Genomic DNA, 25,305 nt, shown 5'->3' with positions numbered 1-25,305 from the left:
AAAACAGACCTCCATCCTATGCTAGCTGGCTACCGATGGCCCGGCTAGCTGTCTGAATCGCCGTGACCCCAACCAACCTCACTACTCACTGGACCCTTTTGATCACTCGACTAAGCATGCCTCTCCTTAACCTGTTGCATCTCTAGGGGCGCTATTTCATTTTTGGATAAAAAACGTTCCCGTTTTAAGCGCAATATTTTGTCGACTTTGTTCGACTATGCACAGTTTTGGAAAGAAAACACTCTGAAGTTTCAGAATCTGCAAAGATCTTGTCTGTAAGTGCCCCAGAACTCATTCTACAGGCGAAACCAAGATGAAACGTCAAACAGGAAATGAGCAGAATTTCTGAAGCTCTGTTTTCTAATGTCTCCTTATATGGCTGTGAATGCGACAGGAATAAGCTTAGACCTTCTGCCGTTTCCCCAAGATGTCGGCAGCATTGTGACGTATTTGTAGGCATATCATTGGAAGATTGACCATAAGAGACTACATTTTCCAAGTGTCCGCCTGGTGTCCTGCGTCAAAACTGGTGCACAAAGCCAGATGCAAGTATTTTTCCATTTGATTGAGAAGAGAAACCATGCTTCCACGAACGATATATCATCGAAGAGATATGTGAAAAAACACCTTGAGGATTGATTCTAAACAACGTTTGCCATGTTTTCAGTCGATATTATGGAGTTAATTTGGAAAAAAGTTCGCGTTTTGAGGACTGAATTTTCGTTTTTTTTTGGTAGCCAAATGTGATGTACAAAACGGAGCTATTTCTAATACACAAAGAATCTTTTTGGAAAAACTGAGCATTTGCTATCTAACTGAGAGTCTCCTCATTGAAAACATCCAAAGTTCTTCAAAGGTAAATGATTTTATTTGAAGGCATTTATGTTTTTGTTGAAATGTTGCGTGCTGGATGCTAACGCTAATGCTAACGCTAAATGCTACGCTAGCTAGCTACTTTTACACAAATGATTGTTTTCCTATGGTTGAGAAGCATATTTTGAAAATCTGAGATGACAGTGTTGTTTACAAAAGGCTAAGCTTGAGAGATGGCATATATTTCATTTCATTTGCAATTTTCATGAATAGTTAACGTTGCGTTATGGTAATGAGCTTGAGTCTGTATTCACGATCCCGGATCCGGGATGGGGAGATCAGAAAGGTTAATGTCAATATGTCAATATGTCAATATGACTTGTCCATTGCTGTTCTGGTTAGTGTTTATTTGCTTATTTCACTGTAGAGCCTACCCACCATATACTACCCACCATTGCGACCTGTACGCTCTCGTTGGCTGGCCCTCACTTCATACTCGTCGCCAAACCCACTGGCTCCATGTCATCTACAAGCCCTTGCTAGGTAAAGTCCCCCCTTATCTCAGCTCGCTGGTCACCATAGCATCACCCACCTGTAGCACGCGCTCCAGCAGGTATATCTCTCTTGTCACCCCCAAAACCAATTATTTATTTGGCCGCGTCTCCTTCCAGTTCTCTGCTGCCAATGACTGGAACGAACTACAAAAATCTCTGAAACTGGAAACACTTATCTCCCTCACTAGCTTTAAGCACCAGCTGTCAGAGCAGCTCACAGATTACTGCACCTGTACATAGCCCACCTATAATTTAGCCCAAACAACTACTTCTTTCCCTACTGTATTTATTTTATTTATTTATTGATTTTGCTCCTTTGCACCCCATTATTTTTATTTCTACTTTGCACATTCTTCCACTGCAAATCTACCATTCCAGTGTTTTACTTGCTATATTGTATTTACTTTGCCACCATGGCCTTTTTTTTTGCCTTTACCTCCCTTATCTCACCTCATTTGCTCACATCGTATATAGACTTGTTTCTACTGTATTATTGACTGTATGTTTATTTTACTCCATGTGTAACTCTGTGTCGTTGTATGTGTCGAACTGCTTTGCTTTATCTTGGCCAGGTCGCAATTGTAAATGAGAACTTGTTCTCAACTTGCCTACCCGGTTAAATAAAGGTGAAATAAAAGAAAAATAAATAAAAAGAAGGTACGGTGGGATTCAAAATGGTCGGTGATCTGTTTGTTAACTTGGCTTTCAAAGACCTTAGAATGTTTGTTGTAGGATAGTTATATGTCTGACAGAACTCTACAGGCTATCACTGCAGTAGATTGCAACTCCGCCCCCTTTGGCAGTTCTATCTTGTCGGAAAATGTTATAGTTAGGGATGGAAATGTAAGGATTTTTGGTGCACTTATAGGACCAGGGCTGCACTAGCAGGGCTGACATTTGACGAACTGACTTGTTGGAAAGGTGGCATCCTATGACGGTGCCATGTTGAAAGTCACTGAGCTCTTCAGTAAGGCCATTCTACTGCCAATGTTTGTTTATGGAGATTGCATGGCTGGGTGGCTGAAATGGCCAAATCCACTAATTTGAAGGGGTGTCCACATACCTTTGTATATATAGTGCATGTACAATACCAAACGTAACATATCATACTAATTTGACTGTCACGGAAATCCATTTACTATGTTACGTCTACCACTGAGTCCAGGTTGCAACCAGCTGGAGCTCTTTCAAGTCAGATTATGAGTTGAGCTGAGTACAATGCCACAATGAGCTTCAGTCAAAGATCTTTACAGTTCAACATCAATGTTAAAGCTGCAATATGTAACTTTTTGGGCGGCCTGACCAAATGCACATAGAAATATATGAGTTATAGATTTGTCTTTCGCATTGAAAGCAAGTCTATGAGGTTTGTTCTATGTGCACTATTTTTATGCTTCCCGTTCTTAAATTTAGTTTTTGTGTATTTTACTTTCGGTTTTGTACACCAGTTTCAAAAAGTTGAAAATACAATATTTTTGGTTATTGAAAATACATTTCACAGCGGTTTAGATGGTACAAAGATTCTTTGCACTTATTTTGTTTTGCAACAAAATGAAATTAGGCGACCTTTTAAAATTGTACCAACAGGAAATGGCGTGATTTCTTCATAATCCATCTTTCAAGTTTGTCAATGTTACATAAAGCTCTATACACTTCGTCATATAAACACAGCTTTTCCCCGACTGCCCATCCAAGCCATGACAGAGTGCTGTATGGGCAGGCCCTGCAGTAAAGCACATTTGTAGCATGTGTGCTGATTTTAAAATGGACTGTCTACACCTCAATATCTTATATGTATGTCTACAGACATGCAAACTGAACTCTACATCGTTTGTATTCATATGCAAATATTGGGAATTAAATAGATATTAGACAACATATGATAAATAGCTCCTACAATGTAGTTGTGTGTTGTTTTGGTATCTCAAATAGGTTTCACACTCTTATTTGACGTTCAACGCGGGATGGGCGGGGCTTGGGAGAAAGGAAGGTCTACCTCGGTAGCTCGGACGGGGCTGTTCCTGAATAGTCCGTTGTCTCGAAAGGTACAGTGCGCTCGTCGGAACTTAATACAGATTTCATCCGGTTAGGAATGTAAATTGTTATGTAGAGTTTGGTAAAAAGAGAAGTAAACGTGCATTTTTCATGACAGAGTCATAACCTGTCATTCCTACCTTGAATCATTCCTAAGGTAAGTTCGCTTTCTCCTTTACACTGCCTTTGTTTTGTGTCAGTTTTAGGCTGATGTGGTCAAAGTTAATACATCAGAAAAAACGAATCATATTTATGCAGCAGTCATACTCATAGTCAATCCTAAGCATATTCCTAGGTAGAAGTCACTTCACACTTAAACTTTTTCTTAGCTATTATTTTTCCTGAGCTACAAAACTAGATGTGAAAAGTAGGTATTTCTGTGCCTTACCAGATACACCAGTAGCCTGAAGATCTTGTTCTGCATATCCAAGCGTGCATTGTAAAACCTGTTGCCTAGACACTTTTGTTTTGAGTCTGTTTGTGGTTTGACCTGTAACTCTTGCGCTGGGGTCTCAGTAATAATTTTAATGACAGGTTTGTGAAATCCTTTGGTGTCCTTGGAATAAGTGAACGATGTTACCCTCTCTGCAAAGTGCATCTCCAAGGTAATCGCCTCACAAGCTCGCACGACACGTTGCTTACTGTAGCAAAATGGCTTCTATTAATTACAGTGGCTTTGAACAGTTGTGTGGTAGTTACTCGGTTGATGATAAAGATCACCACATAACTCTCACAGTGCCTTCAGAAAGTATTCACGCCTCTTGACCTTTTCCACATGTTGTTACAAACTGAATTTAAAATGTATTCAATTTAGATTTTGTCACTAGCCCATAATGTGAAAGTATAATTACATTTGTTGTCATTTTCACAAATTCATGAAAAAGGTCAAGCTGAAATGTCGAGTCAATAAGTAAACTGAACAAAAACATAAACACAACATGTAAAGTGTTGATTTCATGAGCTGAAATAAAATATCCCAGACATGTTCCATACACACAAAAATATTATTTCTCTCATTTTGTGCACAAATTTGTTTACATCCCTGTGAGTGAGCATTTCTCCTTTGCCAAGATGATCCATCCACCGGACAGACATGGCATATCATAAGCTGATTAAACAGCATGATCATTACACAGGTGCACCTTGAGCTGGGGACAAAAGGCAACTCTAAGATGTGCAGTTTTGTCACACAACACAATACCACAGATGTCTCAAGTTTTGAGAGAGCGTGCAATTGGCATGCTGACTGCAGGAATGGCCACCAGAGCCGTTGCCTGATGATTTAATGTTCATTTCTCTACCATAAGCCTCCAATGTCGATTTAGAGAATTTGTCAGTATGTCCAACCGGCCTCACAACCACAGACCACGTGTAACCATGCCAGCCCAGGAGCTCCACATCTGGCTTCTTCACCTGCGGGATCATCTGAGACCAGCCACCCGGACAGCTGATGAAACTGAGGCATATTTTTGTCTGTAATAAAGCCTTTTTGTGGAGAAAAACTAGTTCTGATTGGGTGGGCCTGTTTCCCAACTGACTGCACCCCTGCCCTGTCATGTGAAATCCATAGATTAGAGCCTAATTTATTTATATCAAGTGACTGATTTCCGAACTGTAACTCAGTAAAATCGTTGGAATTGGTTATGTTGCATTTAAAAAAATATATTGTTCTGTATATTTAACCCCTTTTGTTATGGCAAGCCTAAATAATAAGTATTGACTCAGTCAATTTAATTCATTTTGAATTCAGGCTGTAACTCAAAATGTGGAATAAGTCAATAGGTATGAATACTAACTGAAGGCACTGTATTTGAGAGCTGTCATTCACTGGCATCTCACTATGGAGTACTTTCTAGGTCAGGGATGGGCAACTGGCCCCAGTTAGAATGGTAGAATTCACAAGGTGCAGTTTTGAAAATTGGTTGTGCATCAGCAGCTTTTCACTTGTTATGCCTGTCACTGACAGTCAGTCAATTATCCCATGTCAGCTACCATTTTTTTTAGATTGTTAAGTTAGCTGGAGAGACTATCTAAACTTCTAGTAATCATGGTCATATTACCGACCAGGAAGCCCCCATTGATTTTGTTAGTCACTGTCATTCAGATATCATATTAAAAACTGCAAATATTTCTTCCCTCCCCATGGCAAAAATGTGTTGAATTATATATAGGAAATGAGTTACAGTATAAATTGCCAAATCTTCTCTCCGCCTCATGGCAAAATGAGTAGAATTACAGGAAATTAACTCACTAAAACTTTTATTCTCTCTGCTGTCAAGAGGGGAGCCAGTAAAATGTTTTGCCCGCAAGGTAGGGATGGGGGGGGGGCAACAAAATGTAACTTAGGGCCGGCTCTGTCTCTTCACTCTCTGTAGACTCCCTCCCCTGCTGGACAGTCACAGTCAGTGTGAGGAGAATGATGAGACAATGAGTGACGTATCCATATCTAGTGCCATACGCTTAAGACCCCATAGTCAACTCAATTATCCAGAAGTCCTCAGCCAGAGCAGGATGGCCAATAGAGAGCCACACGGCAGCCAAGAAGAATCACCGTCAAGATCCAGCCCAAACTGGCCACCTCAGGGACTATGTGCTGGCTACAGCCCCCAGACACCCTACCCCGGACAGGAAGAGATGTGTCTGAGTGCCCTGGACCACCAGAGGTACGCCTGGCTGAAATCCAGCTTTGCCAACAGCAGCGACGGACGCACTGGAGGGCCATACCCAGACAGCCTGCCATCCTACTCATACCCACACTGTGCAGACTTTGCCAGTTGCCCAGTAGAGGAGGGCCATCATCACCAGGGTAAATCCCACCACTCACTCCCTGGGCGATACAGCCCCAGCATCAGTAGCCTGGAGCAGCCGTACTCTCTGCTCTCCTGCCCACCAGAGGCTGCCCTCCGCTACCCTTTCCTTCCCCCGTACCCCTACCCAACTCAGGGCCCGGTCTGCTGTGCACAGTGCCCTGCACAGGGGCTCGGAATGGGCCCTGTCCTACAGCTCGTTCCAAGGCCAAGTTACCGTCCACCCTACTATGGTGAGTTCCAGTTCCAGTCATATAGGGGGGTGGGTGTGTACGTAGCCTGGTTCCTCTCTAGGTTTCTTCCTAGGTTTTGGCCTTTCTAGGGAGTTTTTCCTAGCCACTGTGCTTTTACACCTGCATTGCTTGCTGTTTGGGGTTTTAGGCTGGGTTTCTGTACAGCACTTTGAGATATCAGCTGATGTACGAAGGGCTATATAAATACATTTGATTTGATATGTAAAACTATATTTAGTATATTGAGTTGCACCCCCCCTTTCGCCCTCTGAACAGCTTCAATTCGTCGGGCCATGGACGCTGCAAGGTGTCTAAAGTATTCCACAGGAATGCTGACCCATGTTGACTCCAGTGCGTCCCACAGTTGTGTTAAGTTGGCTGGATGTCCTTTGGGTGGTGGGCCATTCTTGATACACACAGGAAACTGTTGAGCGTGAAAAAAACACAGCAGTGTTGCAGTTGTTGACACAAACCAGTGCGCCTGGCACCTACTACCATACCCTGCTGTCTTGCCCATTCATCCTCTAAATGACACACATCTCTAGGCTTAAAAATACCTCTTTAACCCGTCTCCCACTGCTTAAAGTGGATTTAACAGGTGACATTAATAAGGGATCATAGTTTTCACCTGGATTATCCTGGTCAGTCTGTCATGGAAAGAGCAGGTGTTCTTAATGTTTTGTACACTGTGTATGTCACAAGCATCCCAGGCCATATGTGGCATCCTATTCCTCAGAGGCACTCCTATTTTGGCCTTCCACCTCCTAAAATGTTAGATCATCCACAGTGCATGCAGCAACATATTCTGTCTATAAACAGGTTCCCATCCAACCTTTTTTTAAGTGAGTAAAGTACATGTCAGATAAAAATGTAATGACAGGCCTGATGGAAACAGAACATTTGACGGTAAACTTTCCAAATGTCAACAAAACGAAATACGCTAGACAAGGTGGGATCTTTTTGAGTCGGTAAAAATGTATAATGCGAGAAATAGTGATGGAGGCGCCTTATGATGGCTATTAGATCAATATTTGCACATATCGAAGTAAACTTGGAGTCATGCGTTGACATGGTGTGTGGTCTTCCCACTACGACTCCCCGCTACAGATGAAATAAATGATGATGAACTTCACAGGGTGGTGAAGGTGCTTGGTGATGAGCTTGATTCTCCTTTCCATTTAAAATATTTTCTGGTGACAAGCTCATCCATGCTTTCCTGCCGTTTGACAAATAACAATAACCTTGCTCTTTTGCCCATAATAATCTCATCATGTAGTCCATACCTGCACTGTATCTGCGAGTTGTTGCCTAGAGTGCGTGTGCCAAGACCAGAGTGTGCACATTCGCTATATAACCCGCCAAAAATTGTGACAAAACCATTAGTAGAGTTGAAAATGCGATGGAAACCTATTTAACTTGTACTTTATTCGGTACATGGGATTTGAACCGCAAAAGTTACTTTCATGTGCACTACGTCATCACGCACAGCCTTTTGTCCGCAAACAAGTCAATTTGATGGAAACACATCTCTGGTGGGAAAATGCTGTTATTGTTTTATGTGGGTTTTAGAATATTCCCATGGAAGTTTGTCATCAATTGGATGGAAACCTAGCTAATGACAATTAAAATAATACTCTTTGTATGTATTTGTTACTATGTGTGTGTGTGTGTGTGTGTGTGTGTGTGTGTGTGTGTGTAAGCATTTATGTCTACAAAAAAATGAGTACCAATCAAAAGTTTTAACACCCACTCATTCAAGGGTTTTTCTTTATTTTTACTATTGATGAGTGTCCACTGGTCAATATGAAATTGTATTTGTCACATGCGCCGAATACAACATTATAGTGAAATGCTTACTTAGAAGACCTTAACCAACAATGCAGTTTTAAGGAGAGAATTTGTTTTTAAATATAACAAATTATTAAGGAGCAACAATAATATCTTTATTATTTACTATTTTCTACATTGTAGAATAATAGAAGACATCAAAACTGTGAAATAACACATATGGAATCATGTAGTAACCAAAAAAGTGTTAATCAAATCAAAATATATTTTAGATTGTTCAAAGTTGCCACCCTTTGCCTTGATGACAGCTTTGCAACACTCATAGCATTCTCTCAACCAACTTCACCTGGAATGCTTTTCCAACAGCTTTGAAGGAGTTCCCACATATGCTGAGCACTTGTTGGTGGCTTTTCCTTCACTCTGCGGTGGAGGCCAGGTCATCTGATGCAAAACTCCATCACTCTCCTTGGTCAAATAGCCCTTACACAGCCTGGAGGTGTGTTTTGAGTCACTGTCCTGTTGAAAAACAAATGATAGTCTCAATAAGCGCAAACCAGATGGTATGGCGTATCGCTGCAGAATGCTGTGGTAGCCATGCTGGTGAAGTGTGCCTTGAATTCTAAATCAATCACAGACAGTCTCACCAGCAAAGCACCATCACACCACTTCCTTCTCCATGCTTCATGGTGGGAACCACACATGCGGAGATCATCTACTCATCTACTCACAAAGACACGGCAGTTGGAACCAAAAATGTGGACTCATCAGACCAAAGGAATGGACAGTCTATTGTCCATTGCTCATGTTTCTTGGCACAAGCAAGTCTCTTCTTATTATTGGTGTCCTGTGGTAGTGGTTTCTTTGCAGCAATTCGACCATGAAGTCCTGATTTTAGGCCGTCTTCCCTGAACAGTTGATGTGGATGTCTGTAACTTTAAACTCTGAAGCATTGTTTTTTGGAATGCAATTTCTAAGGCTGGTAACTAATGAACTTATCCTCTGAGCAGAGGTAACTCTGGGTCTTCCTTTCCTGTGGGGTTCCTCATGAGAGCCAGTTTCATCATAGCGCTTGATGTTTTTTGCGACTGCACTTGAAGATACTTTCAAAGTTCTTGAACTTTTCCTGATTGACTGACCATCATGTCTTAAACTAATGATGGACTGTTGTTTCTCTTTGCTTCATTCAGCTGTTCATGCCATAAATGGACTTGGTTTTTACCAAATAGGGCTATCTTTTGCGCTGCTGCTAATCTCTGTTTATCTTATGCATAGTCACTTTAACAATACATTCATGTACATACTACCTCAATAAGCCTAACTAACCGCTGTCTGTATATAGCCTTGCTACTCTTATTTTCAAATGTCTTTTTATTGTTGTTTTATTTATTTACCAACACACAGACATACTTTTTTTTCTCCGCACTATTGGTCAGAGCCTGTAAGTAAGCATTTCACTGTAAGGTGAAGAAACATGTTGTATTCGGCGCACATGACAAATAAATCAAATCAAAGTTTATCTTCTGTATACAACCCATACCATGTCACAACACAACTGATTGGCTCAAACGTATTAAGAAGCAAAGAAATTCCACAAATTAACTTTTAACAAGGCACACCTGTTAACTGAAATGCATTCCAGGTGACTACCTCATGAAGCTTATTGAGAGAATGCAAAGCTGTCATCAAGGCAAAGGGAGGCTGCTTTGAAGAATGTCAGATATAAAATATATTGTGATGTGTTATTTCATAGTTTGTCTTCACTATTATTCTACAATGTAAAAACCCTTGAATGAGTAGGTGTGTCCAAACTTTTGACTGGTACTATTTTTTAAAATAAATATATTGGTGTCATATCAGGTCCGGACCACTGCAGACATCAAGATGCAGCTGGCACCACTCAAAGGTGAGTTGTCGAACTAACCCATCCTTTACATTTTTCTACAATGAAGGCCTACCAAAAGGCCTCCTGCAGGGACGGGGGCCTGGGATTAAAAATAAAGAATAAATACAACGAATACAATATAAATATAGCAAGGCAGCAACACATGACTACACAGCATGATAGCAACACAACATAAAAAAAACATGGTAGCAGCACAAAACATGGTACAAATATTATTGGGCACAGACAACAGCACAAAAGGCAAGAAGGTAGAGACGACAATACATCACACAAAGCAGCCACAACTGTCAGTGTCCATGATTGAGTCTTTGAATGAAGAGATTGAGAAACTCAATCAAACTCAATCTACCCAACTCAGGTAGGGGGGAGTGAGGCCTAAGCGGGTTTTATAAATAAGCATCAACCAGTGGGTCTTGCGACAGGTATACAGAGATGACAATTTTCCAGAGGAGTTTATAGTGCAGTTATGTATCCTACAAGGAGCAAAGGTGGCAAATCTGATGGTCGAAAGGTAAAGAACATCTAGCCGCTCGAGAGCACCCTTACCTGCCGATCTATAAATTATGTCTCCGTAATCTAGTATGGGTAGGATGGTCATCTGAATCAGGGTTAGTTTTGTAGCTGAAGTGAAAGAGATTTAACTTTAGCCTGCAGCTTTGATATGTGCTGAGAGAAGTACAGTGCACCATCTAGCCATACTCCCAAGTACTTGTTTGAGGTGACTATCTCAAGCTCTAAACCTTTAGAGGTAGTAATAACACCTGTGGAAAGAGGGGCATTCTTCTTACTAAACCACAAGACCTTTGTTTTGGAGGTGTTCAGAACAAGGTTAAGGGCAGAGAAAGCTTGTTGGACACTTAAGAAAGCTTTGTTGTAGAGCGTTTAACACAACATCCAGAGAAGGGCCAGCTAAGTATAAAACTATCATCTGTGCATAAATGGATGAGAGAGCTTCCTACTGCCTGAGCTATGTTGTTGATGTAAATTGAGAAGGGCGTGGGGCCTAGGATCGAGCCTTGGTGACAGGCAGTGGCTGAGACAGCAGATTTTCTGACTTTATACACTGCACTCTTTGAGCGAGGTAGTTAGCAAACCAGGCCAAAGACCCCTCAGAGACACCAATGCTCCTTAGCCGGCCCACAAGAATGAAATGGTCTACCGTATCAAAAGCTTTGGCCAAGTCAATAAAAATAGCCACACAATATTGCTTAGAATCAAGGGCAATGGTGACATCATTGAGGACCTTTTTAAGGTTGCAGTGACACATCCATGACAGCTAGGATCAGCTTGATCGCTGCCTTCTAAGCAAAGGGAACCTCCCCAGAAAGGAGAGACAGGCTTGGCGATGATGGGGGCAACAACCTTAAAGAAGAAAAGGTCTAAACCATCTGACCCAGATGTTTTTTTGGGGGGTCAAGTTTAAGCAGCTCCTTTAGGAACTCCAACTCAGTGACTGCCTGCAGGGAGAAATTTTGTAGCGGGGCAGGGGAAAAAGAGGGAGAAGCATCGGGGAAGGTCGCATTAGAAGTGTTGGGAGATTAGGAAATGTTGGACAGGCTCTGATGTTACAACTTCCCCTCAATGTTTTACTTCCTTGGTTACATTTTAAAAACGGTCTTGTGTAAACAATGACATCTGTGACAATATCAAGCCATTTGAAGAGGATGATTTAAGGAATGCATACTGTAAATTCTTCGACAGAGAAGAGTTCTGACAATCTAATTATGTCAATTACATGTAATATACTCTATTTCCATTGGAACAGGCATGTGCTTCTTTTAATAATAACGTTTTCGGTTCCGGACTCTGCATGCCACTGAAGTCGTACACAAACAGTACAGGCCGTAACACAGCGTTAGCTATAAGGTGGACACCACAGGAGGCTGGTGGGTGGAGCTATAGGAGGACGGGCTCATTGTAAAGAATGTAATTAATGGAACGGTACCAAACACATCAAACATATGGAAACCACACGTTAGACACATTCCATTCCATCCATTACAATGAGCCTGTCCTCCCATAGCACCTCCCACCAGCCTCCACTGGTGAACACATATCATAGGTAATGGTTTAGTACAGACCAATAGACAAGGGTTCCAAGCAACCAAACAGAAAGTGGGAACTCATATATAAAAGGCCAATGACTGCCTGGACAATTTCCACACGAGAGATAAATGAAGTATTGGCTCAGTTAGAGAATGGCACTTACAACACCAGGGTTGTGGGTTTGATTCCCACGGGGACCAGTACGGGAAAAAGTACAAAAATGAATCCACTCACTACTGTAAGTTGCTCTGGACAAGAGCATCTGCTAAATGACAAAAATGTCAATATAAATTACGCTTAATGTAAGTTACATTGTCAAGTTCTTGACTGGCACTATGATTTGGCTTGTCTCTCCCATCACAGTGAGAGCTTTGTCCCCCAACACAGACAAAGTGACAGACCTGGGAGTAGTACACAGCTGTCATTGGAGCAAAGTAAGTGCTGTACAGAGTATGGTAGACCAAAACTGCTAATAGTATCAACATGGAATTTGTTGTCTTCTTACTAGCACTGACTTCGCAGATAGTTACTTTATTAAGGAACATTTTTACTTACTATGATTGTGATATGTGGTTGTCTCACCTAGCTACCTTAAGAGGAATGTGACTAACTGTAAGTCGCTCTGGATAGGAGCATCTGCTAAATGACAAAAATGTCAAATGTTTGTGCTATTATACAAATACGAGTGATTACACACTTGTTTCTGTTGGTCCATACTGTGTGCTATTTAACAGCACACAGTGCTATTGAGTAACACGTTATTTGTTTATTTTAGGAAAGGTCTTTGTCACCTATGAGAGAGACAGCGACAACCATTTTAAAGAGACCATGAACTTTGTTTCCCTGCTGCGTCACAACGGCTTTGACACTAGTGTAAGGTTACTTTATTCCTCATCACTTTTTACAGTTCAGAATCAAAGAATTTCACTTGCCATTTACTGATATAGTAGTATATTAGTGCTGTTTCTCTTCCTGTATGGTTTCAGGTGGATGTATTTGAGCAGCAGCTCATAAGTATTAGCGCCATTGACTTCATGGAAAAATACATCAATGAGGTAAAATGGCTGATTCAACCTCAGATGACTTTGACAAGATGGTAGAAATGCTTCGTAACCTTTTAATCAATGCTATGTTACATCACAAATGAAGTCATGAAGTCAAGTTAGCGTGTGTCAACATGAAGTGGCCTGGGCTGAGGGCTAATCCTATCTATCTTTACCTTCTCAGAAATATTACCTTATCATCATTGTTATCAGTCCCAAGTATCATGAGACCGTAACGGGGGCTAATATCCATATGGAGAAAGACGAGAGGATGTTACACACAGTCTATATCTATAAGCAGGTGAGCTTATGGCAGTCCATAAAGAAACCTAATGATAATCTATCAAAAATAATGTTTTCATCGATTTCATGCTTCACTTCTAGAAAGGGATATGAAAGTGTGACTATGTTACAGCTGCAGAATGAGTTCATTCAGAATGGATGCCAGAACTTCAGATTCATTCCCATACTGTTTCCAGGAGCTAAAAAGGTATTGGACTTATGTGGAAATAAATGTTTTTGTTTTTTTAAGCACTAAAACACTTTACTAGGAAACTGAAAGACAATAGCTCTTATTTACTGAATTCAGTCAGATCAATGGCCTCTTTCTAGCAGCCTCTCCCCCTCTAGCCCATTTATGCCTTGCGCTAACACCACTGGAGGTTGGTGGCACCTTTATTGGGGAGGACGGGCTGATATTAATGGCTGGAACGGAATGAATGGTATCAAACACATGAATTCTATGTGTTTGATAGCATTCCATTTACTCCATTCCAGCTATTAATATGATCTGTCCCCCCCCCTCAGCAAAACAATTGTACCCACTTTTTCAGATGTGTCCACACGTGCTATTAATATGTGTATTTTCTGTCCACTGTGTCTGCATTGTGACCAGATTTCCTGGTCCCTCCCTGTATGCAAATGATATGACAGATATTGTTTCAAATGAATATGTATGATTTATTTTAAGACACATTGATGCCACACGTCAATGGTATTAGAGGGTGGGAAATTATGATTTAAATGGTTTCACTGTTCAGATCTGTTTACACTTGTACAATATCCAGACACAATGCGTGCCTGACTACCTCCAGAGGTGGGCAGGAAGATCTGATCACAATCAGGTGCTTCTTTTAATCGTCTACACCTATCTAAAAATGTGGGCACAATCAGAATGTGGACAAGATCAGGACAAAGGATGCATGTTAGAACCAGGTATAAACAGGTCTTCTTTCTGTCTCAGTGCCATGTTCCTGCCTGGCTCCAGAACACTCTAGTCTACACCTGGCCAAAGGACAGAGACGACATCCTACGTCGACTGATGAGAGTGGAGAAGTACAACCCTCCGCCTGTTGGGGAGCTACCCACCATCGTCTCCACCCCCCTCTAGAACCACAGCCTGTTGGGTTTACTTTACAGTGAAGTCCAGTCATGCTGTTTTTCCATCAGGACTGGGTCCTAATCCCAGCCTTTTTTGGGGTGAAGGCACTAGTGTTATTCTAGGGAATTTGTGTTTCCATAGCTATGGCTGAGTGACTCTTTAAGTTGTGTAGCACATAATCAACAACCTCTGAATACTCTTGTCTTTTGGGAACATCTGTTGCAGTATTCTGCCCAGGGAGGTTGCAATAAATTGGATTTGATTGATATTTACCCTGTCTTATTTCAGTTGGTTTGCTCCCTATAAAAACTACTATGACATGCATCGAAGATGAGTGAATAAATAGAACATTGTTTTACTAAATAAATGTTTTCCCTTATGGAAATACTCTTTTAAACGGAGGCATTTTAACTAGGACTTAAATCACGACTTTCATGACTCGACCAGTGATGACTTTCAGTCTCTCTCTCTCTTGCATGATTCAACATGCTAGCTACAACAGCAAATGTTACATAGTTACTGTACTAGCAGTCTAGCCTTACTTAGCTTTCTACCTGATGAAGAATTACTTTAAAGATTGTTGGACCGCAGCTTTTAGCACTGCCAAGTGACTTGGGACTCAAGTATAAAGGACTCGGTGTTGGACTCCAGGTATAGTGACTCAGACCCCGCTGGGCAGTGATTGAGTACATAGACAGACAATTTTGACAGGTCGGTCCATCGGCAAAGAATATCTGCATCTGAAATGGTGCACTATCACAGGTGTCAAACTCATTCCAGAGACTTCAATGTCTGTGGGTTTTCACTCCTCCCTTGTAATTGATTAGTTAGGACCTCCCCTCACCTGGTTATCTAGGTCTTAATTGATTAGTTTGACAACCAGGTGAGGGGAGGTCCTAAGTCTTCGTTTGACAATAATTGAAAGGAAGTAACAGACCAGCAGACACTCGGACCTCCACGGAGTTTGACACCCCCTGCCCTATAGTGACATGGTTAATGCTATATGTTATCCTTGGGACATCCCGACCCTAAACCTTTTAAATGTAATCTTCAATGAGGTGATGTCAGAGTTGTGATGTCCCATGGGCACTTTTCCATAGTGACATACCTGTTGTTCTTGTAGTGCAGGAATGTGTTTTTGTTCTAACATGGGGCCCCTCCGGGCACATAGCAAAGCTGAACCACATATGAGACAACTCCCTGCTGACTGAAAGACCTACTAGATTACCTAACTTCTATGATCTGACTTTTCCCTACCCCAATGTTTTCAATCAAATTTAAAACACATGCAACAAATGTGAGCTGGTAGATTAGTCAGCCCACACTGGAGAGGGGGACATTTGATTCAAAACATTGCAGTGCCATGGTCCCATGGGGAGTTGAATATTAGGCTGTGTTTATACAGGCAGCTCAAATCTGATATTTTCAGAGCTGACGTGATTGCTCAAAAGACCAATTAGTGAAAAAGGATCAGAATCGGGCTGCCTGTGTAAACGCAGCCCTAGTGGCATATCCAGAGACCAAAAAACTACTGAACAGATAACACATTTCTGACAAGGGAGGAATTGCAGTGAATCAGATTCATTTATTTAACGCCTGTAGGGCGGGGTGCTGCTAATGTTATGTAATGGCCCACCATGAAAGGCCTTTCTTCTACTTAGTGCTGCAACAAAAATACAGCAGGTTTTATTCTAGTCACACAGTGGTGCAACAGCATGGCTTTAGTTGAAATAGACACAGTATCACCACTGAATGTACCAATATGCTTTCAATCTGTCGTATACTGTAGCGCTCTGACCAACAGACAGGACATAGAGAAGGACAACTCCTTGTTCAAACATTACTTCATTATATTTCACTGAGGTTTTGGCAAATCGTCCATGCAATCTACAACCAGTCCCATTCCTACTGAATGTGAATCAAGAGTAGAAATAAAACACACTTGTGAAATAACACTCAATGTTTATATTTAAGGTAGTAAGAAGGGCACCTAGTGCCAGAGAAGAGCGGAAGACACATCCCACTGGGCACAGATGTCAATTCAACATCTATTCCACGTTGGCTCAACGTCATTTCATTGAAATGACGTGGAAGCAATGTTGATTCAATCAGTGTGTGTCCAAGTGGATTACTCTAACATAAAATCATTGTAGTGCAAAATCCTGAGTCAAAGTAACCATTAACTAGCTCGTGAAAATTACCTCATTTGTTAAACATAACTCTGCAAACTGAACATACTCCAGGCATACTGTGTAGAGTTTTTACCTCTGGGGATTATGGAAATTAAATTAATATTACGATTCACAGCAAACATTGCATACCTTCAGGACTGGGAGCTGGGCACCCCTGACAAATTGTAGTCATGTTTTCAGAGCAGAGATGCCTATGGTGCCAGCATGATCCTAAACATTCCTGTTCTGTGTTGGAGATCAGAGGTTAAGGAAAGAGAAGGCTGATTGGCTGCTGGTGGACGTGAGGTTGTACGTAGGCGTTGTATCGCTGTCATCGACACAGAGTAGCGGTGTGTTTGTAGGGGTAACACTCAGACACTCCCTCCCGTCTCTCTTTTCCACCTGAAGCTGCAGATCTCCATTCCTCTCTGTAAGGGTTGATGGACACACAGATGTCCCTCTGGCCACCAGCTCCATGCCACTGAACAAAGAGAGTCTACCCCCACAGGGCTGCTCGATCTGGGGGTCTGTGACTCGGAATGGGTCCCTCTCTGTCTGGAGCTCTGAGTCTTTAACTGTAACATTTGAGGTGAGCTGGGTCTCACCAGTCCTAAACCCAATCTGACTGTCCATGAACTCTTCATCCTGATTAGCAGACCCTCTCTCATCATCAAGGTTGAGATTTAGTAACCTCTCAGATGTACCCTTTTGGGCCCAGCCCAGGTCAGGCAGGGGAGGGGGTTGAGCTTGCCCCCCAGGTGACTGCTCAGTCCCAGGGTCTCTCCCTCTGTGATAGTTAAAGACTGTGATGTCACCTGGGCGTGTTGGCAGTAGCAGTGCGGGACTTGTGGGAGTGGGGGGCTGGTCCGAGGAGGATAGAGGAACACCATTGGCTGCTGCTGCATCACATCCGGCACCAATGATTGGCCCGCCCATCAGAGCCTTAAACTGACGAAGGATCTGGAAGGCAAAACCATCCTTTTTTACAATGCAAAACGACATAGTGTATATACCAAGAGTCAACCATCGTAGATCATCGTCTTCGATTATAACACCCAGGATCATCACACTCTGCCTCTCTGGTGTTTACTTATTATTAAAAGTTTGATATGCAGAAATCACCCTGCCATTCCCTGGTTGCTAAAATTCTAATAGTTCGCTTCATTTCAGTTTGTGACAAAACAAGCAATATAGTGTAGAGAATCATTGTTCCATGTAAGCTGCTGTGAGCAGGTTGAGAGTTTCAAGTTCCTTGGTGTCCACATCAGCAATGAACTATCATGGTCCAAACACACCAAGACAGTCGTGAAGAGGTCACGACAACACCTTTTCCCCCTCAGAAGAATGAAAAGATTTGGCATGGGCCCCAAGGTCTTCAAAAGGTTCTACAGCTGCACCATCGAGAGCATCCTGACCGGTTGCATCACTGCCTGGTATGGCAACTGCTCGGCATCTGACCTTTAAGGCTCTACAGAGGGTAGTGCGAATGGCCCAGTACATCACTGGGGCCAAGCTTCCTGCCATCCAGGACCTATACAATAGGTGGTGTCAGAGGAAAGCCCATAAAATTGTCAAAGACTCCAGTCACCCAAGTTATATACTTTTTTCTCTGCTACCGCACGGCAAGCCTTCAGAGCATCAAACTAACACACAGGTCCTTTCTCAGCTCCTGTCTGCCTGTGGTGGAAGCAGTCACACACTTCCCATAAACTGCAGCCTGAGGAGAACAAGATATTCAGAAGTAAGTATTTTGATAAGATTTTAGAGGATGACTTCACTGGTTAGAATAGATGAATCTATGGTCCAAGTAATTTCTAGTCCACACTCAGTTTCCTCTTGATTATTCCCTAAGAGTCCCCATAGCAACATCGGGGGCCAATGGCACCATGCATAACAATTGAAGCCTAATTCCTTGGCAGGCAATTCCTGTCCTTCCGAGTTCTCCCACTTACATACAGTACATCACCAAAAGTATGAGGACACCCCTTCAAATGAGTGGATTTGGCTATTTCAGCCACACCCGTTGCTGAAATGTGTATAAAACCGAGCACGAAGCCAGGCAATCTCCATAGACAAACATTGTCAGTAGAATGGCCTTACTAAAGAGCTTTCAATGTGGCACCTTTTCAACAAGTCAGTTCGTCAAATTTCTGCCCTGCTAGAACTGCTCCGGTCAACTGTAAGTGCTGTTATTGTGAAGTGGAAACGTCTAGGAGCAACAATGGCTCAGCCGCAAAGTGGTAGGCCACACAAGCTCAAAGAACGGAACCACCGAGTGCTGAAGCGTTAAAAGTCGCCTGTCCTCGGTTGCAACACTCACACTGAGTTCAAAACTGCCTCTGGAAGCAAAAGTTCGTCAGGAGCTTCACACAAGCCTAAGACCACCATGCGCAATGACAAGCGTGGGCTAGAATGGTGTAAAGCTCGCCGCCATTGGACTCTGGAGCAGTGGAAACACATTCTCTGGAGTGATGAATCACACTGGCAGTCCGACAGATGAATCTGGGTTTGGCGGATGCCAGGAGAATGCTACCTGCCCGAATGCATAGTGCCAACTGTAAAGTTTGGTGGAGGAGGAATAATGGTCTGGGGCTGTTTTTCATGGTTCGGTCTAGGCCCCTTGTTCCAGCAATGTTGCAATATTTTGTGGAAAGCCTTCTTTTTATTTATTTTTTACCTTTATTTAGGCAAGTCAGTTAAGAACAAATTCTTATTTTCAATGACGGCCTCGGAACAGTGGGTTAACTGCCAGTTCAGGGGCAGAACGACAGATCAACTGCTCGGGGATTTGAACTTGCAACCTTCCAGTTACTAGTCCAACGCTCTAACCACTAGGCTACCCTGCCGCCCCTTCTCAGAAGAACGGAGGATGTTATAGCAGCAAAGGGGGGAGACCAACTCCATATTAATGCCCATCGTTTTGGAATAAGATGTACGACGAGCAGGTGTGAAACCAAAAGTAAAAAAGACGCAAGAACGGAAAGCATAGAAATAGCACACAGAACAGATTTACCGCTTCGTAGACTTGCTTTCAATGGGAATGAAATATCTATAACTCATTTCTATTTGAATTTGGTTTGGTCGCCCAAAAAGTTACATATTGCAGCTTTAAAAGGTAATAACTAGACTATGTGTTACCTTGATGGTCTTGTTGGCTACAGGCCCTGGAGGTCCCTCACTCAGCTGGACCAGCCTCCTCTGGGTCACCCCGAAGATTTGCTCCAGAGACAGCAGATCAGACGTCATGAGACAGGCCACAGCACACAGCGCCCTCTGGTGGGAAGGAGGGAAGCAGCACATTCACACATATTTGAAATTTGATGTTTATTTTTCAAGAGAAACCTGGTCAAAATAGCAGCACATTCAAGACACATGTATATTGACTCTACCATCTGGGCAGTCTGTGACGGGTCCTGCAGTCTGCGAGAGAGCAGCTCCACCACCACCTCACAGTTCAGAGTGGAACACCTGGCGACAGATGGGAGGGAATTAAAACATCCCAAAAAACACTGGACAAAAATCAAGGTGAAGGCAGACTGGAACAAAGGTCGAAGCCAATGCTCTAATAACATGCAACCTATTGGTCTGTACTGACTCCTTGATGAAGTGCTGGTTCTCCTCTCTGGACAGGAAGACCTTGGAGCCCTCAGTCATCCTTCTGATCAGCGCCATCTCCTGCCCACAGTCCCCTAACTGCATAGCCTCCACCCTGACAGAGAAAGGTGGATGGAGGGAGAGAGAGGGAGACTCAGCATGGTTGACTCATTTAGTATTTTGCTGGTAAAGACTTTTTATATCATGTAATATTTCCACCGTTCTGATAGGTCTCCGGAGCTCTCCCTACTGGCTCCCGATTGGCTCCCGGTGCCACCCGAATTGCTGCTACCGCCCCCCGAGACCTGGCAATGGTCTGCGGTCTCCTGACAGGAGTTGTGGGAGGAGCTATGGCTGCTGTCAATCTCCTCCCAGCCCCCACCCACCTGCCCTGGACACCGCTGGGAAACTAAGAGTAGGGGAAGAGAGAGAGGGAACAGGCCAGGATTTTGAGAGAAGTACAGGCGAAGAAGGCTTTCAGTCCTGTCAAACATATGTAACAACTATGTAATAAAAGCCTAACGATCTAATCAATATAACAGCTGATTTAAAAACACCTTTGGGTCTGTGAGGAGGCACAGTGTAGGCACATGCTGGCACTGCCACCTCTACGGGGCCCGAAGGCGCCACCACCGCCCGGTAGTGGTTGTCATGGAGTCGGATACCCTGGTGTTCCATCGGGGGCAGGACGGCACTGGCCACAAACTCAGTAGCCTTGCGGATCTTGTCCATCAGGGTCTCACCGCCTGCCGGAAACAGGACGTGATATGGATTTGACTGAGTGTATTTAAAATCTATTCAAACAGGTCCACTGAGCCACATGAAACAAAAATGGTGGCCTTGTTGCTGCCACCTACTTGTTGTGTTCTTCCCTGGGCTGTAGCCAAACCCCTGCATTCTGGATCCGTGGGCAGACTCTGACCCCATCCCTGGAACAAAAGACCTCAACGATAAAAGACAACCATTGTACTTGTGTGCCTGCCTTTCCCCACTCTTCCCATCCACTCCCTCTTTTCCACCTGTCTCTTCCTCACTCCTCCCTGCTTCTTTCTTCTTCTCCACCCTCCCTCCTTTTCTCTTCCTCAATATCTCAATCAATCTCCCAAGGATTGGTTTAACTTGATTGTAATTGAGGTCACATCCATTCATTCAGTAGCCAGATGTCTGTCATTAGTAGCAGTATTAGGTCAGAGATTGTTTGTTAACTAATAAGAGAGATACACATGCAATAACAACACAATGTACTCACCCATGTTGGCCATGGCTAGTTTGCATGGAGACGTGCTGCTCTGGTGAGAGACTGTCTCTGTGAAGAGTAACCTGGCTAATTCCTGAAGACCGATAAAGACAGAGAGTTTGTGACTTTCAAAAAGACGCATTGGGGGATAGTAATTGTTTTCGACATTGTTTTGGCTCACCTGTGCCGTGGCCCTCACTTTCTGGTACATAGCGGTGCCATGGATGGGGTCAAGAGGACCACTGTAAACTGATATTCAGCATAACACACAGATTCAGTATAACACTCATAGCTCTCCGAAACCCTACTGTCATAAAGAGAAGGATGAAATGGAGACACTGAGATGCATTAGTGGCCACATCATCATCTCACCTGAGGCCTGCTGGATGAAGGTGGAGTTCCGTCTGAGTTCCGTCAGAAAGTGAGGTGATCCGTGACCACAGAGATGGACGAAGATCTTCAGAACCTGGAAGGACAGAAACGATGGAAAGGGAAGAGGCACAGGAGGAACAGATGAATAGCTGATATGATATATGGTGAAGATGCATTCTTCTACATGATTCCTCTTCAGCCTCAGTTAACAAATCAAGGTCAAATTCAGTGTTTGGGGGCCTCTTAATGCAGCTGAAAGCCTGGTAACCTGGCTAGCTGAGCTCACCTTTATTTTGACATGGCAGGATTCTACCTGCAGCCTCTCCAACAGGTACTCCAACAGGCACTGACCACACCCAGTGGACTCCTGGGAGATTTCTGCAGCACCAGGAGGGTAAAGGATACAAACTGTACTGTCTTTTGGTTGACATTGAAAAGAATAGTATCTCACTACATGATCTTTAATATCAGAACACAGTACTGTATCAGCACACAGTGGGAGGTGATGTGGATAAAAGGATACTTCCGATGTCTTCAAAGAGGTAGCCAGGACAGGGCTTTTCGTCATCTGCTGTTGCTTTCATCAGAGTGGGAACCTGAGAGGGTAAGAGATCATGCATGGATTGGCCAACAGATGAACACCAGAATAGACCATTTAGCTAGGATTTGTCATTTTATGTTTGGGTTTATAGCGAAAAGCACAGGGTGGTGGGTCCAGCGTAATACACTGTGGGGAGAAATCATACCAATTGACAATAGCGTTAAAGTCTTATATACGTCTGATCATGACAGACGATTTCTGTCCTGGGAGTGTGATATCATTTCATGTGCTAGCATGCTAACGTTAGCTAACTAGGTTGCTGTGGTACAGTAAACAGTGGGCGTAATGGGATTTACAAAACAATGTACTGTTCCCCCATAAAATGACATATACGCATTATATCAAAATGTTATTTGCAAGTGTTTATATAGGAAAATAACACCTACTTTCTGAAGGAAAGATAGTCGTTCCATGAATGTTGCCATGATTTTGCAATAACTGGAGGCTACACATCTCTTCCTCGGGACAGACAACGAAGGCGGGGTCTACAATGACAGGTAGCCAATCAAACAACTATGGGTAGTACTCATACGATACCATTGGTCCAATGCTTTTGCGTAAGGGTAACCATTGGCAAATCAAAAAGTCCATAATCCATATTGCCCTAACAAATCACGTTCGTAGATTGCATGCATGTAATTTCCTGATTCAGGGTCAACAACATGGCGCTGTCCATGGACTATGTCATCAAATGGTTTGAGTGATATTTTCCTACGAGTGCCATCTATTTCTATGATACTTACTTAATATTGTACAAGAGCTTATGCAGAGGCATTAGATCGTTATTCAATTGATTGTATTCGTCGTTTTTTTTTCCATCGTCAAAGACTATTGATCAAGTGTCCACCTATTTATCAAACGTGTGGACTCGCAGTCGAGAGAGGATGAGATGGTTTCCAGAGCTGTTTCCCCAGTGTACTGGTGGGGTGCGTATGTAGCTACTTGTTAGCTACCTAACAAATATGGGCACTGTAGCCATTCATAATCCAAAAGCATCTATACCTCAGTGGTCATCATACGCTACATGACCAAAAGTATGTAGACACCTGCTCTTCGAACATCTCATTCCAAAATCATGGACATTAATATGGAGTTGGTCACCCCCCTTTGCTGCTACAACAACTTTCCACTAGATGTTGAAACATTGCTGCAGGGACTTGCTTCCAGTCAGCCATGAGCATTAGTGAGGTTGGGCATTGATGTTAGGCGATTAGGCCTGGCTCACAGTCAGCATTTCAATTCATCCCAAAGGTGTTCGAAAGGGTTGAGGTCAGGGCTCTGCGCAGTCCAGTCAAGTTCTTCCACACCGATCTCAACAAACCATTTCTGTATGGACCTCGCTTTGTGCACGGGGGCATTGTCATGCTGAAACAGGAAAGGGCCTTCTTCCAACTTTGTGGCAACAGTTAGGGGAACAGCTTCATCTAGAATGTAATTTGTATACTGTAGTGTTAAGATTTCCCTTCACTGGAACTAAGGAGCCTAGCACAAACCATGATAAACAGCCCCAGACCGCTATTCCTCTGCAATATGCCTTCAGGCAAGTAGCGTTCTCCTTGCATCCGCCAAACCCAGATTCATCAGTCGGACTGCCAGATGGTGAAGCGTGATTCATCACTCCAGAGAGCGCGTTTCCAATTGTGGTGAGCTTTACACCACTCCAGCCGACGCTTGGCATTGCGCTTGGTGATCTAAGGCTTGTGTGTGGCTGCTCGGCCATGGAAACCCATTTCATGAAGCTCCTGACGAACAGTTATTGTGTTGACATTGCTTCCAGAGGCAGTTTTGAACTCGGTAGTGAGTGTTGCAACCGGGACAGCGGTCCCGTTCTTTGAGCTTGTGTGGCCTACCGATTTGCGGTTGAGCCGTTGTTGCTCCTAGACATTGCCACTTCACAATAGCACTTACTGTTGACCAGGGCAGTTCTAGCAGGGCAGAAATTTGACTAACTGGCTTGTTGGAAAGGTGGCATCCTACGACGGTGCCACATTGAAAGTCACTGAGCTCTTCAGTACGGGCCATTCTACTGCCAATTTCTGTCCATGGAGATTGCATGGCTGTGTGCTCGATTACACCTGTCAGCAGCGGGTGGGGCTGAAATAGCCGAATCCACTCATTTGAAGGGGTGTCCACATACTTTTGGTGATGTACTGTATGTAAGTGGGAGAACTCAGAAGGACAGGAATTGCCTGCCAAGGAATTTGGCTTCAATTGTTATGCATGGTGCCAGTGGCCCCCGATGTTGCTATGGGGACTCTTAGGGAATAATCAAGAGGAAACTGAGTGTGGACTAGAAATGACTTGGACCATAGATTTATCTATTCTAACCAGTGAAGTCATCCTCTAAAATCTTATCAAAATACTTACTTCTGAATATCTTGTTCTCCTCAGGCTGCAGTTTATGGGAAGTGTGTGACTACTTCCACCACAGGCAGACAGGAGCTGAGAAAGGACCTGTGTGTTAGTTTGATGCTCTGAAGGATTGCTTTGTTACAGCTGTGAGTGGCATATTACAGGGGTTTCATTGTACATTTGATCAAATTGTCTGTTTTTGATGTATCAATTTACTTTATCATCAAATTGTCTTGCAGGCCAAGAAGTATCTTCAACACAACCAGGCAATGGACCCAATGTCCCCTCCATGTTGTATCTTCAACATAACCAGGCAATGGACCCAATGCCCCCCCCCCCCCCATGTTGTATCTTCAACATAACCAGGCAATGGACC

General features: G+C 43.2%; 2 protein-coding genes across 5 annotated transcripts; one reads left to right on the top strand and one right to left on the bottom strand.

Moving 5' to 3' along the window:
• The first annotated feature begins 3,326 nt into the window (after nucleotides 1-3,326).
• Nucleotides 3,327-14,874, top strand: LOC110502930 (uncharacterized). 2 transcript variants are annotated; one of them, XM_021581279.3, is made up of 10 exons: nucleotides 3,327-3,558; nucleotides 3,936-4,006; nucleotides 5,777-6,441; nucleotides 10,087-10,132; nucleotides 12,542-12,612; nucleotides 12,954-13,051; nucleotides 13,165-13,233; nucleotides 13,406-13,522; nucleotides 13,637-13,711; nucleotides 14,465-14,874. In XM_021581279.3, exons 2-10 carry the CDS (start codon nucleotides 3,975-3,977, stop codon nucleotides 14,609-14,611), a joined length of 1,320 nt encoding a protein of 439 aa, XP_021436954.3. In that variant the 5' UTR covers nucleotides 3,327-3,558; nucleotides 3,936-3,974; the 3' UTR covers nucleotides 14,612-14,874. The 2 variants fall into 2 exon arrangements, with proteins under 2 accessions (XP_021436954.3, XP_090073605.1); XM_090217479.1 differs by lacking the exons at nucleotides 12,542-12,612; nucleotides 12,954-13,051; nucleotides 13,165-13,233; nucleotides 13,406-13,522; nucleotides 13,637-13,711.
• On the bottom strand, nucleotides 8,174-25,053 carry tepsin (TEPSIN adaptor related protein complex 4 accessory protein). Of its 3 annotated transcripts, none has more exons than XM_090217478.1 (14): nucleotides 24,945-25,038; nucleotides 22,964-23,062; nucleotides 22,500-22,572; nucleotides 22,263-22,354; nucleotides 21,977-22,070; nucleotides 21,786-21,853; nucleotides 21,617-21,698; nucleotides 21,225-21,296; nucleotides 20,925-21,113; nucleotides 20,587-20,776; nucleotides 20,369-20,482; nucleotides 20,163-20,241; nucleotides 19,912-20,046; nucleotides 8,174-8,745 (listed from the first exon to the last, which is right to left on the bottom strand). In XM_090217478.1, exons 2-14 carry the CDS (start codon nucleotides 23,000-23,002, stop codon nucleotides 8,572-8,574), a joined length of 1,401 nt encoding a protein of 466 aa, XP_090073604.1. In that variant the 5' UTR covers nucleotides 23,003-23,062; nucleotides 24,945-25,038; the 3' UTR covers nucleotides 8,174-8,571. The 3 variants fall into 3 exon arrangements, with proteins under 3 accessions (XP_090073604.1, XP_021436947.3, XP_021436948.2); XM_021581272.3 differs by lacking the exon at nucleotides 8,174-8,745 and adding an exon at nucleotides 16,168-17,733 and having other exon boundaries at nucleotides 24,945-25,053; XM_021581273.3 differs by lacking the exon at nucleotides 8,174-8,745 and adding an exon at nucleotides 16,168-18,490 and having other exon boundaries at nucleotides 24,945-25,036.
• Nucleotides 25,054-25,305: the final 252 nt, after the last annotated feature.

The sequence above is a fragment of the Oncorhynchus mykiss genome, chromosome 23 (genome assembly GCF_057628025.1).
Source record: "Oncorhynchus mykiss isolate SJ-2025 chromosome 23, ASM5762802v1, whole genome shotgun sequence".
Taxonomy (NCBI): Eukaryota; Metazoa; Chordata; class Actinopteri; order Salmoniformes; family Salmonidae; genus Oncorhynchus; species Oncorhynchus mykiss.
Note: the sequence above shows the minus strand (reverse complement) of the source record. Positions and strands in the feature narration are given on the sequence as shown.